General features: G+C 40.0%; 1 protein-coding gene across 1 annotated transcript in view; it reads left to right on the top strand.

The window, feature by feature from the left end:
• ACO1 (aconitase 1) overlaps positions 1-14535 on the top strand; it is a 212609-nt gene that overhangs the window by 134339 nt on the left and 63735 nt on the right. The window contains 6 exon segments of the mRNA XM_053702628.1: positions 3488-3588; positions 3793-3909; positions 4162-4321; positions 4488-4623; positions 4816-4900; positions 12056-12212. Of these exon segments, the coding sequence (XP_053558603.1) occupies positions 3488-3588; positions 3793-3909; positions 4162-4321; positions 4488-4623; positions 4816-4900; positions 12056-12212 (756 nt within the window).

The raw sequence follows: 14535 nt of genomic DNA, 5'->3' as shown, positions 1-14535 counted from the left end.
TCACTCAGATAAGGTAGTTCTGCGTACTAAACCTGGGTTCTTACCTAAGGTAGTTACTAACAGGAATATCAATCAAGAGATTGTTGTTCCATCCTTGTGTCCAAATCCTTCTTCAAAGAAGGAACGTCTTCTACACAATCTGGATGTAGTTCGTGCCCTCAAGTTCTACTTGCAGGCAACTAAAAATTTTCGCCAAACTTCTTCCCTGTTTGTCGTTTATTCTGGACAGAGGAGAGGTCAAAAAGCTTCTGCTACCTCTCTCTCTTTCTGGCTTCGTAGCATAATACGTTTAGCCTATGAGACTGCTGGACAGCAGCCTCCTGAAAGAATTACAGCTCACTCCACTAGAGCTGTGGCTTCCACTTGGGCCTTTAAGAATGAGGCCTCTGTTGAACAGATTTGCAAGGCTGCAACTTGGTCTTCGCTTCATACTTTTTCCAAATTTTACAAATTTGACACTTTTGCTTCTTCGGAGGCTATTTTTGGGAGAAAGGTTCTTCAGGCAGTGGTTCCTTCTGTATAATGAGCCTGCCTATCCCTCCCGTCATCCGTGTACTTTTGCTTTGGTATTGGTATCCCAGAAGTAATGATGACCCGTGGACTGATCGCACATAACAGAAGAAAACATAATTTATGCTTACCTGATAAATTCCTTTCTTCTGTTGTGCGATCAGTCCACGGCCCGCCCTGTTTTTTAAGGCAGGTAAATATCTTTTAAATTATTCTCCAGTCACCACTTCACCCTTGGTTACTCCTTTCTCGTTGATTCTTGGTCGAATGACTGGGACTGACGTAGAGGGGAGGAGCTATATCAGCTCTGCTGGGTGAATCCTCTTGCATTTCCTGTTGGGGAGGAGTTATATCCCAGAAGTAATGATGACCCGTGGACTGATCGCACAACAGAAGAAAGGAATTTATCAGGTAAGCATAAATTATGTTTTTTTGTAAATTATTATGCAATATTGTCATTTATATGAATACCCTGTACACACACATTACACTATATATTTTATTTAAAAGATAGTACCTTGGCACGCATATTTTTACAATTAATATATAATATTTAACTGATGCTGCTAGTTCTTCTTATAGTGCTCCTGTTATGGACTTTGGAAAAGGAAATTTAGTTTTAATACATTATGTAATCATTTCAAAGGTGCCTAAGAAAGCATTTTGAACACAAGACAGGTATATCAAGCGGAAATCACACATAATAGAACAACATATACATCCTCAATTTAGGCGCAGATGAACTGGAAATGTCTTAACCCAGTTAAAATACAAATTGTGAAGTGCAGTCTTCATGGGAGAGTAGCTAAACACTTCTTCATGGAAGAAGAAACAAGTCTAAATATTTGACATGGGCCAAACAATACATACATTTCACAATGGGAGGCTGGACAAATGTCCTGTTTCCTGACAAATCAAAATTTGAGGTTTTTAGTTGCAATCACAGAATTCATGTTGGGAAACAGCAGCATGAAAGACTAACACCACAGGGTGCAAAACCTACAAATAAATAGGGTGCCGGTTTGGGGATGCGTTGCCTATTCTCGAGTTGGTGGCTTGGACAAGATTGACTACACTTTGACAAAGAAGAAGTACCACTCTGTTCGGCAGAAGGTTGCCAGCCCTTCTAACAGGCTTGACATCCAAGTTGTGTGGAAGAGGATTCATTTTCCAGCAGGACAAAAATCCTTAAAAACACATTAAGAGCCTGTGTTAGGTATATCTAAAGCCCAAAGACCGCAAGGAGTGCAAATGTGCATGGCTTTCCCTCCCCAATCACCTGATCTCAACCCCATTGGACATCTTTGCGAAAATTTTGAAAGGAAAAAACCAAAACATACTTTGACATCTCTAAACACTCTCTCTGGTATGTTCTAATGAAGCACTGGAATAATGCGAATTATAAAATTCTGTACAAACAATATTCTATGGAGTACATCCTTGGTTTATTCTATGGATTGGATATGATGTAAGCTGCTAAAATGGAACCATTATGGAAAAAATCAATACAGTTAAGTTTATGCAGAAAGGTCGAATAATAGGATCCCACTAAAATTAAGTCAGATCAGTTTTTGTTGTCTGCACTCAGCGTCAGTCTGCTTTGTTGCACATGTAATGGAATAAGGTATTTGCACAGGCATTGTGATGGGCCGCAAATAATAGCGGCAGGATTGAAATACTCTTATTGTTTAGTGACTACCATTGAAATAAAGAGAGGTCCCTATTAATTTTAGGTTGTCACAATGAGTCTCTCAGCATCTTAACTCATAATAGACTGTGAAAAGGTTGTCAATTTGTAGTTGCCCTCTCATTGTTGACTGTGGCTAACAATAGGTAGACTAGCCCTGTCTTTTTAAATAATACTTTTTAAAAAAATAATTTTTAAAAAAAAAAAGTTTTATAGCAATTCTTAAATATTGTTATACAGTGTTTAGTACTTTTGGACATGGTATAGCTTTGTCGTAGAGTGATTTAACGGATATAAATGTGCAAAACGAAAATGCTCTAATATGTAAGAGAATTTTATTATTGCACTATTGCTTGTATATAACTGTGTGTTAAACCCCTGCAAAATCAACTCCAGAGCAGCAATGCGCTAATGGGAGCTAGCTGAACACATGTGAACATATGTGAACCAATGACAAGGCGCAAATTAGTTTACCCACAAATCACCATCTAACTCCCAGTAGAGAAGGATAAGTACATATTCCATTTTCAATACGCAATACCAACAGAACAAAAAAATAAGTTTCTTTAAATCTATCTGAATCATGCAAATTGAATTTTCACTCCTCGTCCCTTTAATACTTTATACTCACACTTATATACACACCTATATATTCCATTAACTGTAGAACCACAAAGGCTTACATTGGGTCATGTGTGTTGTTTCATACCATGTGAATGTCTGCCACTCTATTCTAAGTTAAACCATTAGAGTCAAAAGGCATTAATTTGAAGAAAAACAAGCCAACCATAATATGAGAGTAATGAAAGTCTGTTGAACATGCCAGCAATAGTGAATGTGGCTTTGTCTTGGAGTAACTTGTTTAAATACTTCCTGCACTAACCAACACTTTGGAAGATCTCTCTTGTCTAGAATTAAAAGTTTATGGATTCCATTAGTAGAATCTCTGTGGTTTACCATTTCACATTCACATCACCCTCACAAAGCTGTTATTTTATTTAATTTGTACTGGAGAATATTGCTTTTTATTTGCAGTATGTAATTTAGCAAGTTTTTTTATAATAAAATACATACCCTTTTTTCCCAACTTTGCGCTCTCATTTGCTATAGATTTTATAATTGTGGTGCTTTAAATTAATATAGATAATGTTGATCAAGTTACCATGTTTTCTTACCAGATACCATAGTTATTTAAGCAGTACTTTAGTTTCAATATTACAGTAAAATTCATTTTTTTTCCCTTGTGATGAAATATAGCTGTACATTATAACAAATAGCTTTCACTTATAGGCCGTGAAGAAGAGAAAGTCAAATACATTCAGAAGTATTTGGAGTCGGCTGGCCTGTTCAGAGACTTCAGTAATGTAGAGGAAGACCCAGATTTTACTCAGGTAAGTCAAACCTCCCTATAAACCTTAAAAATATGTAGAATGTTTAATCCCACAAAATACCATTGTAGCTAATTTAATTAAATATTGGTAACAAGTCCTCTTCTTTGATTGCCTTTCCTTTGAATTTATAAAAAAGTATCTAAATTTGATTTTAGTAATATATCCGTCAATGTGTAGACTAAACTTGTGATTCTGTCCTGGCAGGTGGTAGAGTTAGATCTCAGCACTGTTGTGCCTTGTTGCAGTGGACCCAAAAGGCCGCAAGACAAAGTAGCAGTTTCAGATATGAAAAGTGATTTTGAGAACTCATTAGGAGCCAAGGTGAGAGAAACTGATCCTAATCCAGTAAGCTTGTATTAGTAATGGATATATCATTCTAATGTACGTAGTGAGATACAAGAGATAGCTTCATAGTGGTATTTTCTAGTCAGATTTGTACAGATATGTTGCATCTCTTTCAAGTGATGAAGCTACTATTTTATCTTATTTTTTATATTGTATAAGTACCTAGTATATAATTGAACGCTTTTCAGTTCTCGGCTATTGTTGTATATGTACCACCCTTTTTTACAGCAAGGATTCAAAGGTTTCCAAGTTCCCCAAGAACATCACAATAGCAAAGTCAGTTTTTCATTTAATGGAGGTGACTATGAGCTTTCCCATGGTTCTGTGGTTATTGCGGCAATCACTAGTTGCACAAACACCAGCAACCCTTCTGTCATGCTAGGAGCAGGTACGTTCACATTATCATTTTTCCGACAGGTAACAGATACATGTATTATTTTCTGTTCTCTTTATTATTTCAACTGCAAGAACTATATATTTATACATAGATATTAAATGATAATGCATGTTTTTTGTATTATGTTTTATTACATTATAGCATTTTTTTTCTTAAGGATTATTAGCCAGAAATGCAGTAAATGCTGGGTTGACTGTGAAGCCATACATTAAAACAAGCCTGTCTCCTGGAAGTGGTGTAGTGACATATTACTTGGGGGATAGCGGAGTTATGCCATACCTTTCTAAGCTTGGGTAAGTGTGGTGTCCCTGTCTTATGTTTATAATTTTATCGTTGTGTATAAAAATGTTTCTTAGCATAATGTTATCATCTTGGTTAATTTTTAAGGATTGTGATGTTAAATGTAGTTAATGTTACTTTTTAGTATCTTATCTTCTATTACAATGTTTAAGAGAGGTCCACAGTAACTTAATTTTGTTGCTTAGTTTCGACGTTGTAGGATATGGTTGCATGACCTGCATCGGTAATAGTGGACCTTTGCCTGATCCAGTTGTGGAAGCCATTAATCAGGTAAATTCTATTTAACGCTAACATTGGATCTTTAATTTTTTTTATGATCATGGCCTAACCCTGAGTGTTTTTTTTTTTTTTTTTTTTATTCAAAATTAGTAAAGTTGCAGAGAGTGAGAGTTAGTTAAAAGGCCATTAAACATCTTGTAATTACAAGACACGTTTCTGTCTTGCTATATAATATGATGTCAGCCAATTCCAAACATTTTTTTAAAACAAATGAATGTCTTGTGTACTGCAGTTATTTTTCAATAACCAAGCTCCACCCGCCACTTACCTCATATGGAGAAGCCAACCCAGGCTTAAAGGGACACTGAACCCAATTTTTTCTTTCGTGATTCAGATAGAACATGCAATTTTAAGCAACTTTCTAATTTACTCCTATTATCAATTTTTCTTGGTTCTCTTGCAATCTTTATTTGAAAAAGGCATCTTAAGTAATTTTTTTTGGATCAGTACCCTAGACAGAGCTTGTTTATTGGTGGATGAATTTATCCACCAATCAGCAAGAACAACCCAGGTTGTTCACCAAAAATGGGCCGGCATCTAAACTTAAATTCTTGCTTTTCAAATAAAGATACCAAGAGAATGAATAAAATTTGATAATAGGAGTAAATTAGAAAGTTGCTTAAAATTGCATGCTCTATCTGAATCACAAATTAAAAACTTTGGGTTCAGTGTCCCTTTAAGTCTTGCGATGACAAAGCTATAACTGGTCATAATTTTATTATAAAGTACATTGCTTTGCAGTTTTTATCTGTTAAAGACAAATGGGAAAGGTATGTATGTAGCATGGTTAGCCTTGATAAATATGCAGTGTGCTTTTTTTCTAATGACACAGTGAGTCCACGGATCATCTCTAATTACAATTGGGAATATCACTCCCGACCAGCAGGAGGAGGCAAAGAGCACCACAGCAAAGCTGTTAAGTATCACCTCCCTTCTCTCCAACCCCAGTCATTCTCTTTGCCTACGTTAAGAGCAAGGAGGTGGTAAAGTTTAGGTGTCTGAAAGAAGATTCTTCAATCAAGATTTTATTATTTTGAAGTAGAGCAAGTTTGCTATACTTCTTTCTGGGGTTTAGCCATAGTCCATGTCAGTCTCTTCAGTAGAGCAGTGGTGGCTTTTAAGCAATTGGGAACTTGTGGGGTATAATCCTCACTGTGCCTCCCAAACAGTTTTTGCTGCCCTGTCTTGAAAGCCTGAGTAGGATTATTCAGTGTTTCTTTACTTTTCGCAGGTCTATGTGAAGAGGTGTGACTCTCAAACCAAGTGAGCTGCCCTGCTCCCGGGCAGTGTTGAATTCAGGTAAGTGCCAAATTTTTATTTTCTTTGAGAATATGGCAATTTTGCAGTTAAATCTGTATGGGACTTTTATATTATCAATCATATTTTATCTTAATGGGATTATGGCAGTTATGCAGGCACTGGGGGCTTGAGGAGCAGTAGCATATTTGTTGATATTATTGCTGGTATGTGTAATTCATTATATGTGGCTCAGCTCCGGGTTAATTCCGGACTTGGTGGTTTGTGTTTTTGTACACTTTATTTTTGTGACGGCTACAGGAAGGCTAATGGCAACTGGGAGTTCAGTTTAGTTACGCCCACGATTAGCAGGGTGGGCTTTCTGTGGCGGCAAGTTAGTGTTGCGCACTTCCGGTTTCTCCTTCTGTGTGATGCGGTATAGAGGGGCTCATTGCGGCTCTGCTAGCAAGTAATATTGTCGGCCGGTAGCCTATGTGAACAGCTCTGAGTCCGAATCGTTGTAATCTCTTATTTACTATCCAGCATGACAGGTAGGCATCTTAGCAATGATTGCTGAGGTGAAGAGGCTGTCTGAGGTTGGGTGTGAGCAGCTGCTTTACGGTTGCGTTTTTTTTTTTTTTTTAATATAAACTTTCCTTTTATTATTTAAAGAGACAGTAGCGTTTTTTTGTTTGCTTTAAAATTAAATAAGGACATTTTTATTTAATTTGGGGGTAAAGACAAGGCAAAACGTTACATGTATCTTGTGTTTTGATTCCAGTGTTGAACCACCAATCCCTTTCTGTTCCTCATGTATTGAGAAAACATTACAGTACAGGGATAGACTTTTTGATTCTGAGCCATCATTATTTAAGAAAGATGCTGTTCAGGGGTCTCCTGTTCAAGATATGCCGCTGCTTTCTCCTCAAGTGTCCCAAACATTATCGTCCCCACATGCAGTGCCCTGCGCTTCCTCACACTCTGGTTGGAGTTACTTTGCAAGACATTGCTACTCGCATATCCTCTTCGGTAACTGATGCGCTGTCTGCTTTTCCCATGCTGCAGGGAAAGTGCAAGACGAAATATAAAGAGTCAGGGAGTAAGGTTTCTGACACAGTCGTGGCTATTCCGAATGTTCCCTCCCAGAAGTCTGAGGAGAAAGATACTTCGGTGGCATCTGAGGGTGAAATCTCAGACTCGGACAGTGTAATTCCTTCTTCTGATACTAAAGTTGTATCTTTCAGGTTTAAGCTAGAACACCTCCATTTGTTACTTAAGGAGGTTTTGGCCACCTTGGACGACTCAGACATGACGGTCGTAGTCAATCCTAAGAAGTCTAGTAAGCTAAATAAATACTTTGATGTACCTTCCACGGTGGAGGTTTTTCCTGTACCAGACCCGGCTACATCGATTATTGCTCGGAATGGGAGAGACCTGGTATTCCCTTTTCTCCATCCCCAATTTTTAAGAAGATGTTTCCAATAGCTGACTCTATCAAGGAGTCTTGGCAGACGGTCCCTAAGGTGTGGAGGGGGCAATTTCCACTTTGGCTAAGAGAACCACTATCCCCATAGAGGATAGCTGTTCTTTTAAGGATCCTATGGTTGGAAGGTTTACTTAAAAATATGTATGTACACCAGGGTTTGCAATGGCAACCTGCAGTGTGTATTGCCACCATCACCAGTGTGGCAGCATATTGGTTTGATGCATTGTCTGATTCTATTCAGACAGACCCCCCCCCCCCCCCTTGAAGAGATCAAGGATAGGATTAAGGCCTTAAAGTTGGCCTATTCCTTTATTACAGATGCTTCCCTTCAAGTTATTAAGTTGGGAGCAAAGATTTCTGGGTTTGCAGTACTGGCTCGCAGAGCTTTATGGTTGAAATCCTGGTCTGCGGATGTATCGTCTAAACTTTTGGCGATTCCCTACAAGGGTAAGACCTTGTTTTGGCCGGGCTTGGCTGAAATTATTTCAGACATTACGGGAGGAAAGGGTCATTTCCTCCCTCAGGATAAGAGGAATAAGCAGAAGGGACGTCGGAGTCATTTTCATTCCTTTCGGAACTTCAAGGGTAAAAAATCCTCTGCCAAGCAGGAACAGTCCAAGCCTTCCTGGAGGTCCAACCAGTCTTGGAACAAGGGGAAGCAATCTAAGAAGCCCGTTAGTGACTCAAAGTCATCATGAATGATCTGCCCCCGATCAGGGACCGGATCTGGTGGGGGGGGGCAGACTTTCTTTCTTCATTCAGGCCTGGGTTTGGGATGTGCCGGATCCCTGGGCGGTGGACATCGTGTCCCAGGGATACAAACTAGAGTTCAAGACCTTTCCTCCCAGGGGCAGGTTTTTGCTCTCAAGGTTATCTGTAGGCCAGATAAAGAGAGGCGTTCTTACAATGTGTCAGGGACCTTTCCGACCTAGGAGTGATAGTTCCTGTTCCAATGCAGGAACAGGGTCTGGGATTCTACTCCAATCTGTTTGTGGTTCCCAAAAAAAGAGGGAACCTTCAGACCAATTTTAGATCTCAAAAGTCTAAACAAGTTCCTCAGAGTACCGTCCTTCAAGATGGAAACTATTTGTTCCATTCTTCCCATCCACAGGGATCATTACAAGTTTCTGAGGTTTGCCTTTCTAGACAAACACTTCCAGTTAGTGGCTCTTCCATTCGGCCTTGCCACAGCTCCCAGAATTTTCTCAAAGGTCCTGGGAGCACTGTTGGCGGTGCTCCGGTTGCAGGGCATTGCTGTGGCGCCTTATCTGGACGACATTCTGGTCCAGGTGCCTTCCTTTCAATAAGCAAACTCTCACACGGACATGTTGTTATCTTTTCTACGTTCTCACGGATGGAAGGTGAATTTGGGAAAGAGTTCCTTGATTCCAGCTACAAAGGTAGTGTTCCTGGGAACCATAATAGATTCCTTTATCAATGCGAATATTTCTGACAGAGGTCAGAAAATCAAAGATTCGCAACTCTTGTCTGGTCCTTTAGTCCTCTCCTCGGCCGTCTGTGGCTCAATGTATGGAGGTGATCGGTCTGATGGTAGCTGCCATGGACATCTTTCCGTTTGCCCGGTTCCATCTAAGACCTCTGCAGTTATGCATGCTCAGACAATGGAACGGGGATTATGCGGATCTGTCTCATCAAATTCATCTGGATCAGGCGACAAGAGACTCTCTTCCTTGGTGGTTGTCTCTGGATCATCTCTCCCAGGGAACCTGCTTTTGCAGACCCAACTGGGTGATTGTGACAACGGACGCCAGCCTGCTGGGATGGGGAGCAGTCTGGGGCACACTAAAGGCTCAGGGGACATGGACTCGGGAGGAGTCTGTTCTCCCCATAAACATTCTAGAGCTGAGGGCAATCTTCAATGCTCTTCTGGCCTCAGTTAGATTCAGCCCGGTTTATCAGGTTTGAGTAGGACAACATAACTTCAGTGGCTTACATCAACCATCAAGGAGGAACTCGGAGTTCGTTGGCCATGACAAAGGTAGCCAAGATTATTCAGTGGGCAGAGACCCACAACTGCTGTCTATCTGTGATCCACATTCCAGAATTTTCACCCGGGGGAGTGGGAACTCCATCCGGAGGTGTTTTCCAACTTGATTCTCAAATGGGGACAGCCGGAGCTGGATGTCATGGCATCTCGACAGAATGCCAAGCTCCTGAGGTATTGGTCGAGATCGAGGGGTCCTCAGGCTGTACTAATAGATGCTCTGGTGGTCCCTTGGAATTTCAGTCTAGCATACCTATTTCCTCCATTCGCTCTCCTTCCTCGTGTCATTTCCCCAATCAAATAGGAGAGGGCGTCGGTAATCCTCATTGCAGCGGTGTGGCTTTGCAGGATCTTGTATGCAGACCTAGTGGAGATGTCGTCACTCCCACCTTGGAGACTTCCACTGAGGAAGGACCTTCTACTTCAAGGGCCCTTCCTTTACCCAAATCTCGTTTCTCTGAAGCTGACTGCTTGGAGATTGAACGCTTAATTTTATCTAAGTGTAGTTTTTCATAATTCAGGCTCTTAAACCTGTTACTAGAAAGATTTACTATAAAATATTGCGTAGATATCTGTTTTGGTGTGAATACAGGGGTTACTCTTTTAGTAGAGTTCGAATTCCTAGGGTTTTGTCTTTTCTCCAGGAGGGTCTGGAGAAGGGATTATCTGCTAGTACCTTGAAGGGAAGGGTCAAATATCCGCCTTGTCTATTTCGTTGCAAAAAAGTCTGGCGGGTGTACCAGACATGCAATCTTTTTGTCAGGCCTTGGTCAGAATCAGGCCTGTGTTCAAACCGGTTACTCCTCCCTGGAGTATTAATCTTGTTCTTAAAGTTCTTCAGCAGGCTCCGTTTGAGCCTATGCATTCTTTAGATATTAAGATGTTATCTTGGAAAGTTTTGTTTCTTGTTGCAATTTCCTCTGCTCGTAGAATCTCAGAACTCTGTGTTGCAGTGGGAATCCCCTTACCTTATTTTTCATTCAGTTAAGGTAGTTCTGCGTACTAAGTTAGGCTTTCTTCCTTAATAGTAATTAGACTGGGGTTGGAGGGAAGGGAGGTTATACTTAACAGCTTTGCTGTGGTGCTCTTTGCTTCCTCCTGCTGGTCAGGAGTGATATTTTCAATAGTAATTAGAGATGATCCGTGGACTCACCGTGTCAAGAAATAAATACATTTATCAGTTTAATTAGAAAAGCCACAATTTTAAAAGCCACATTTCATGAAAAGGGGCAAAATAATTTAAGTATATTGCAAAGTTTTAATACACAGAATTTAACCTTTTTGTATTAAAATCTTCATGGTGTTTGCTGTACCTTTAATGCAGTGTATGGGGTTCAACCCAATAGCAAAACCCATGACAGACATAGCACTCAGAACTTCACCTACCACCTCATTTGGAGAAGCAAATCTGGGCATGAGTTCGCAGATGACAAGGCTCATGGTCATGTTATTAGTATAAAGTGAATTGTTAAAGTCACTAAGAAGAATATATGTAGCAGGGTTAGCCTAAAAAAAATCTTCTGTGTGCATTTTTAGTTCTGCTTATTAGGAAAGCCACAATTATCAAAGCTAAATTAAAAGAAAAGGGAGCAAAATAAATAATGTATATTGCAAAGTTGTAGTATTGTGCATGACTGAGCTGTTTATATTAAAAACTCTAGGTGTTAATTGTACATCAACGTGCTACACTGGAATGTGCAAACTGAGAGTGCTGTATTGTGCATGGCAATAATGTGTTCATAGAATATATTTGTGCTTAGTATATACAAAACTTGATATGCATTGACGTTACCTATCAATATGTTGTCCAATAATACATTAAAGGGACATGCTCCAGACACGTGCACATTCTTAAAGGGACACTAAACCCAATTTTTTTATTTCATGATTCAGATAGAGCAGGCAATTTGAATCAACTTTCTAATTTACTCCTATTATTAAATTTGCCTTTCCTTTGCTATGGCCAAATAGCTACATATGAAAATGTGCTGGTTGTCTAAGATAACCAATCACTGTGCAGAATGTTGCAGGCTCAAGTAAATATTTGCCATACTTAATTGATGGAGGTACTCCAATCTCTCTGGTTGGCTTGGGTTTCAATTAATGTTTTCTGACCATGCTTTATTAATAACAGACTAGGGTTTATCTTGAAGAAATATTCTGACGTTTTTTTTTTAATTATATTCTTGCTCCTGGAGCCTCTGGGTAAAATGCATCATACCTCTGTTTGGGTAACAATTTCAGCAAGTGTTTTGCTGCCTATCTAGGTTCTTTTGGTGCGACAAGATGATGGCTGCAAATCAGTATGTTGTTTTTTTATATAAAATTAACTCTAAATGGAACATTACCTTTCCCATTACTGAGTTAATGGCACAGATGTATGTTGTAATTTTAATGTCCCTTGCTTCTTTATTTTCAGGGAGACTTAGTGGCAGTTGGAATTTTGTCTGGCAACAGGAATTTTGAAGGTCGTGTTCATCCAAATACACGTGCGAACTACCTGGCATCTCCACCACTTGTCATTGCCTATGCCATTGCGGGAACCATCAGGATTGATTTTGAGAAAGATCCTTTGGGTATATGCAACTATTTGGAGGTCTTCTTGTAATTACAAATTCCTTTGTATATTTTAATTGTGTAGCATTGTCCATTTGCATGCACCACAAGATTATTCTATTGCTAAGCCTGTTTGTCATACAAAGGTCGGATAAAATAATTTGTTGAAGATCTGTTTAATGTTTGTTTCCTTACCATAAATTAAAGGAAAATAAAACCCAAACTTTTGATTTCGTGATTCAATTTGATAGAGCATACAATTTTAAACAACATTCCAATTTACTTCTATTGTAAAATCTGTTTAAATCTCTTGGTGACCTTTGTTGAAGTATCAATAATGCACTACTGGGAGCTAGCTGAACACATTAGGTAAGCCCATGACACCTGACATATTTGTGCATCCACCAATCGGCTGTAAGCTCCCAGTAGTGTATGGCTTCTCCTGTGCCTTCATAGGTATCCTTTTTAGAAAAGGATACCAACAGAACAAAGCAAATTATATAATAGAAGTAAATTGGAAAGTTATTTAAAATGGCATGCTCTGTCTGAATCATGAAAGAAAAAAAATGGGTTTTATGTCCCATTAAATTGATTTCAGTAGGTTTTTTTTCTATGTTGCATTTAAAAGAGTGTTTTAAAGGAACATAGAAGTCCACGGCTTCATTCCTTACTTGTGGGAATATAGAACTTGGCCATCAGGAGGAGGCAAAGACACCCGAGCCAAAAGAAAAAAAAAAAAGCCAGTCATTCTTTGCCTTTCGTCACAGGAGGATGGCAGAGAAGTGTCGGAAGATTCGGAGTAGTCTCTTATGGAGGGTAGTACTCATCGCTATGGGACTGGAGTTTTAAGTAGTCTTATCTGCCTCTCAGTGAGAGCGTTGACGAATGTTAGGGTCTGGAGATGCAGGGATTGTCTTTCTGCGAAACAATCCAGCCTCGTATTAACAACTCCTAAGCAATCAGTGTTGATGAGTTTCAATGCCTGCTTCTATCACTCAAGTCCATGTTAGGTGCGATGCTACAAGACTTGAGAGGCTGTGTGTCTGTTCCATGGCGATGATTCCGGTAAGATAGTTTAATTTTATCTCATATGATAACGTAAGAAGACATGGTCACAGTGTGACTCCTTTATCTGTATGGAATCGAGGGTTAATATCTCCAAAAGGGGATTATTGAACAGGGGGGATTTATACATGTTTTTCTTTATTATGTTTTTATGCTGCGACATGTGTGAGATAAGGCTCTGGCAGATGTATGAACATTCAGGATTTACTTTCGTTTTGGATAACTGCGCAGCCTATAAGTTTGGCACGCTTTCTTCCTGCAGCAGGGGCGGTCCTGCATGGCACTCCATGTGACCGTGTGCGGCCTCATTAAATTCCTCTTTCCTGACTGTGTGGTTTACAGGAGACAAAGCGGTTTCTCTGTGGGGCCTGGGTCATAGGAGGTGGTGAGTGCCCCAGCCATTGGGAGTATAAAAGGTGCCATTTATTTTTTCTATAGTCCATCGTACAAGCGCAAGCTATGGAGGACTCTGATGCGTCAGATGGTACTCCCTCTTTAACTAAATCTAATACCTATTTTTATTGTGAGGAGGCTACGGTATACCCGCCTGCTCAATTATGTTCCACATGCCTTGATAGAGTACTTATATCTAAAAAGAGCAAGATGTTTAGTACCACTGAGCCTTTCACCTCTGAGGGGTCTCCGTCCCGAAAGGTGTGTTCCCTGCAATCATCTCCTATTACACATGCAGCTCCCCATTGCGCTACTAATCCTCCTTCGGGAGGGGCCCTCTTACCACCAGACTTTTCTGAACAGTTGCAAACGACAGTGTCTGCGGCCTTTAGTGCTTTACCTTGCCCTGCTAAGCGCAAGCGAAAGGTTAAATATTGCTATCCTTCCCAGGACTCATCTACCAACTTGTTGAATTTATCTGATACTATATTATGCGCTGATGAAGACTCCTCTGATACTTCAGAGGAGGCTCTTTCTGGGTCGGAATTGGGTCCTCTTTTTCCCCTTCTTCCTTTAAGAAATTGTTCCCGGTTCCTGACTCCCAATTAGAGTTGTGGGGGGTCTGTCTCTAAAGTGGATGGAGCTATCTCTACGCTTGCTAAGTGCACCACTATCCCGCTCAAGGATAGTTCGTGGTTTAAGGAGCCCATGGATAAGAATCTGGAAACTTTGTTAAGAAAAATGTTTCAGCACACAGGATTTTTGTTTCAGCCGGCAGTGACGGTTGCTGCGGTGGCTGGAGTCGCAACCTATTGGTGTGACTCCCTGTCGGAGATGATCAAGGTGGAAACTCCCCACGATGAGATCCAGGAAATAATTAAGGCC

Source organism: Bombina bombina, chromosome 2, assembly GCF_027579735.1.
Source record: "Bombina bombina isolate aBomBom1 chromosome 2, aBomBom1.pri, whole genome shotgun sequence".
In the NCBI taxonomy this organism is placed as follows: domain Eukaryota; kingdom Metazoa; phylum Chordata; class Amphibia; order Anura; family Bombinatoridae; genus Bombina; species Bombina bombina.
The sequence above is the reverse complement of the archived record's forward strand: the minus strand, read 5'-3'. Positions and strand labels throughout refer to the sequence as shown.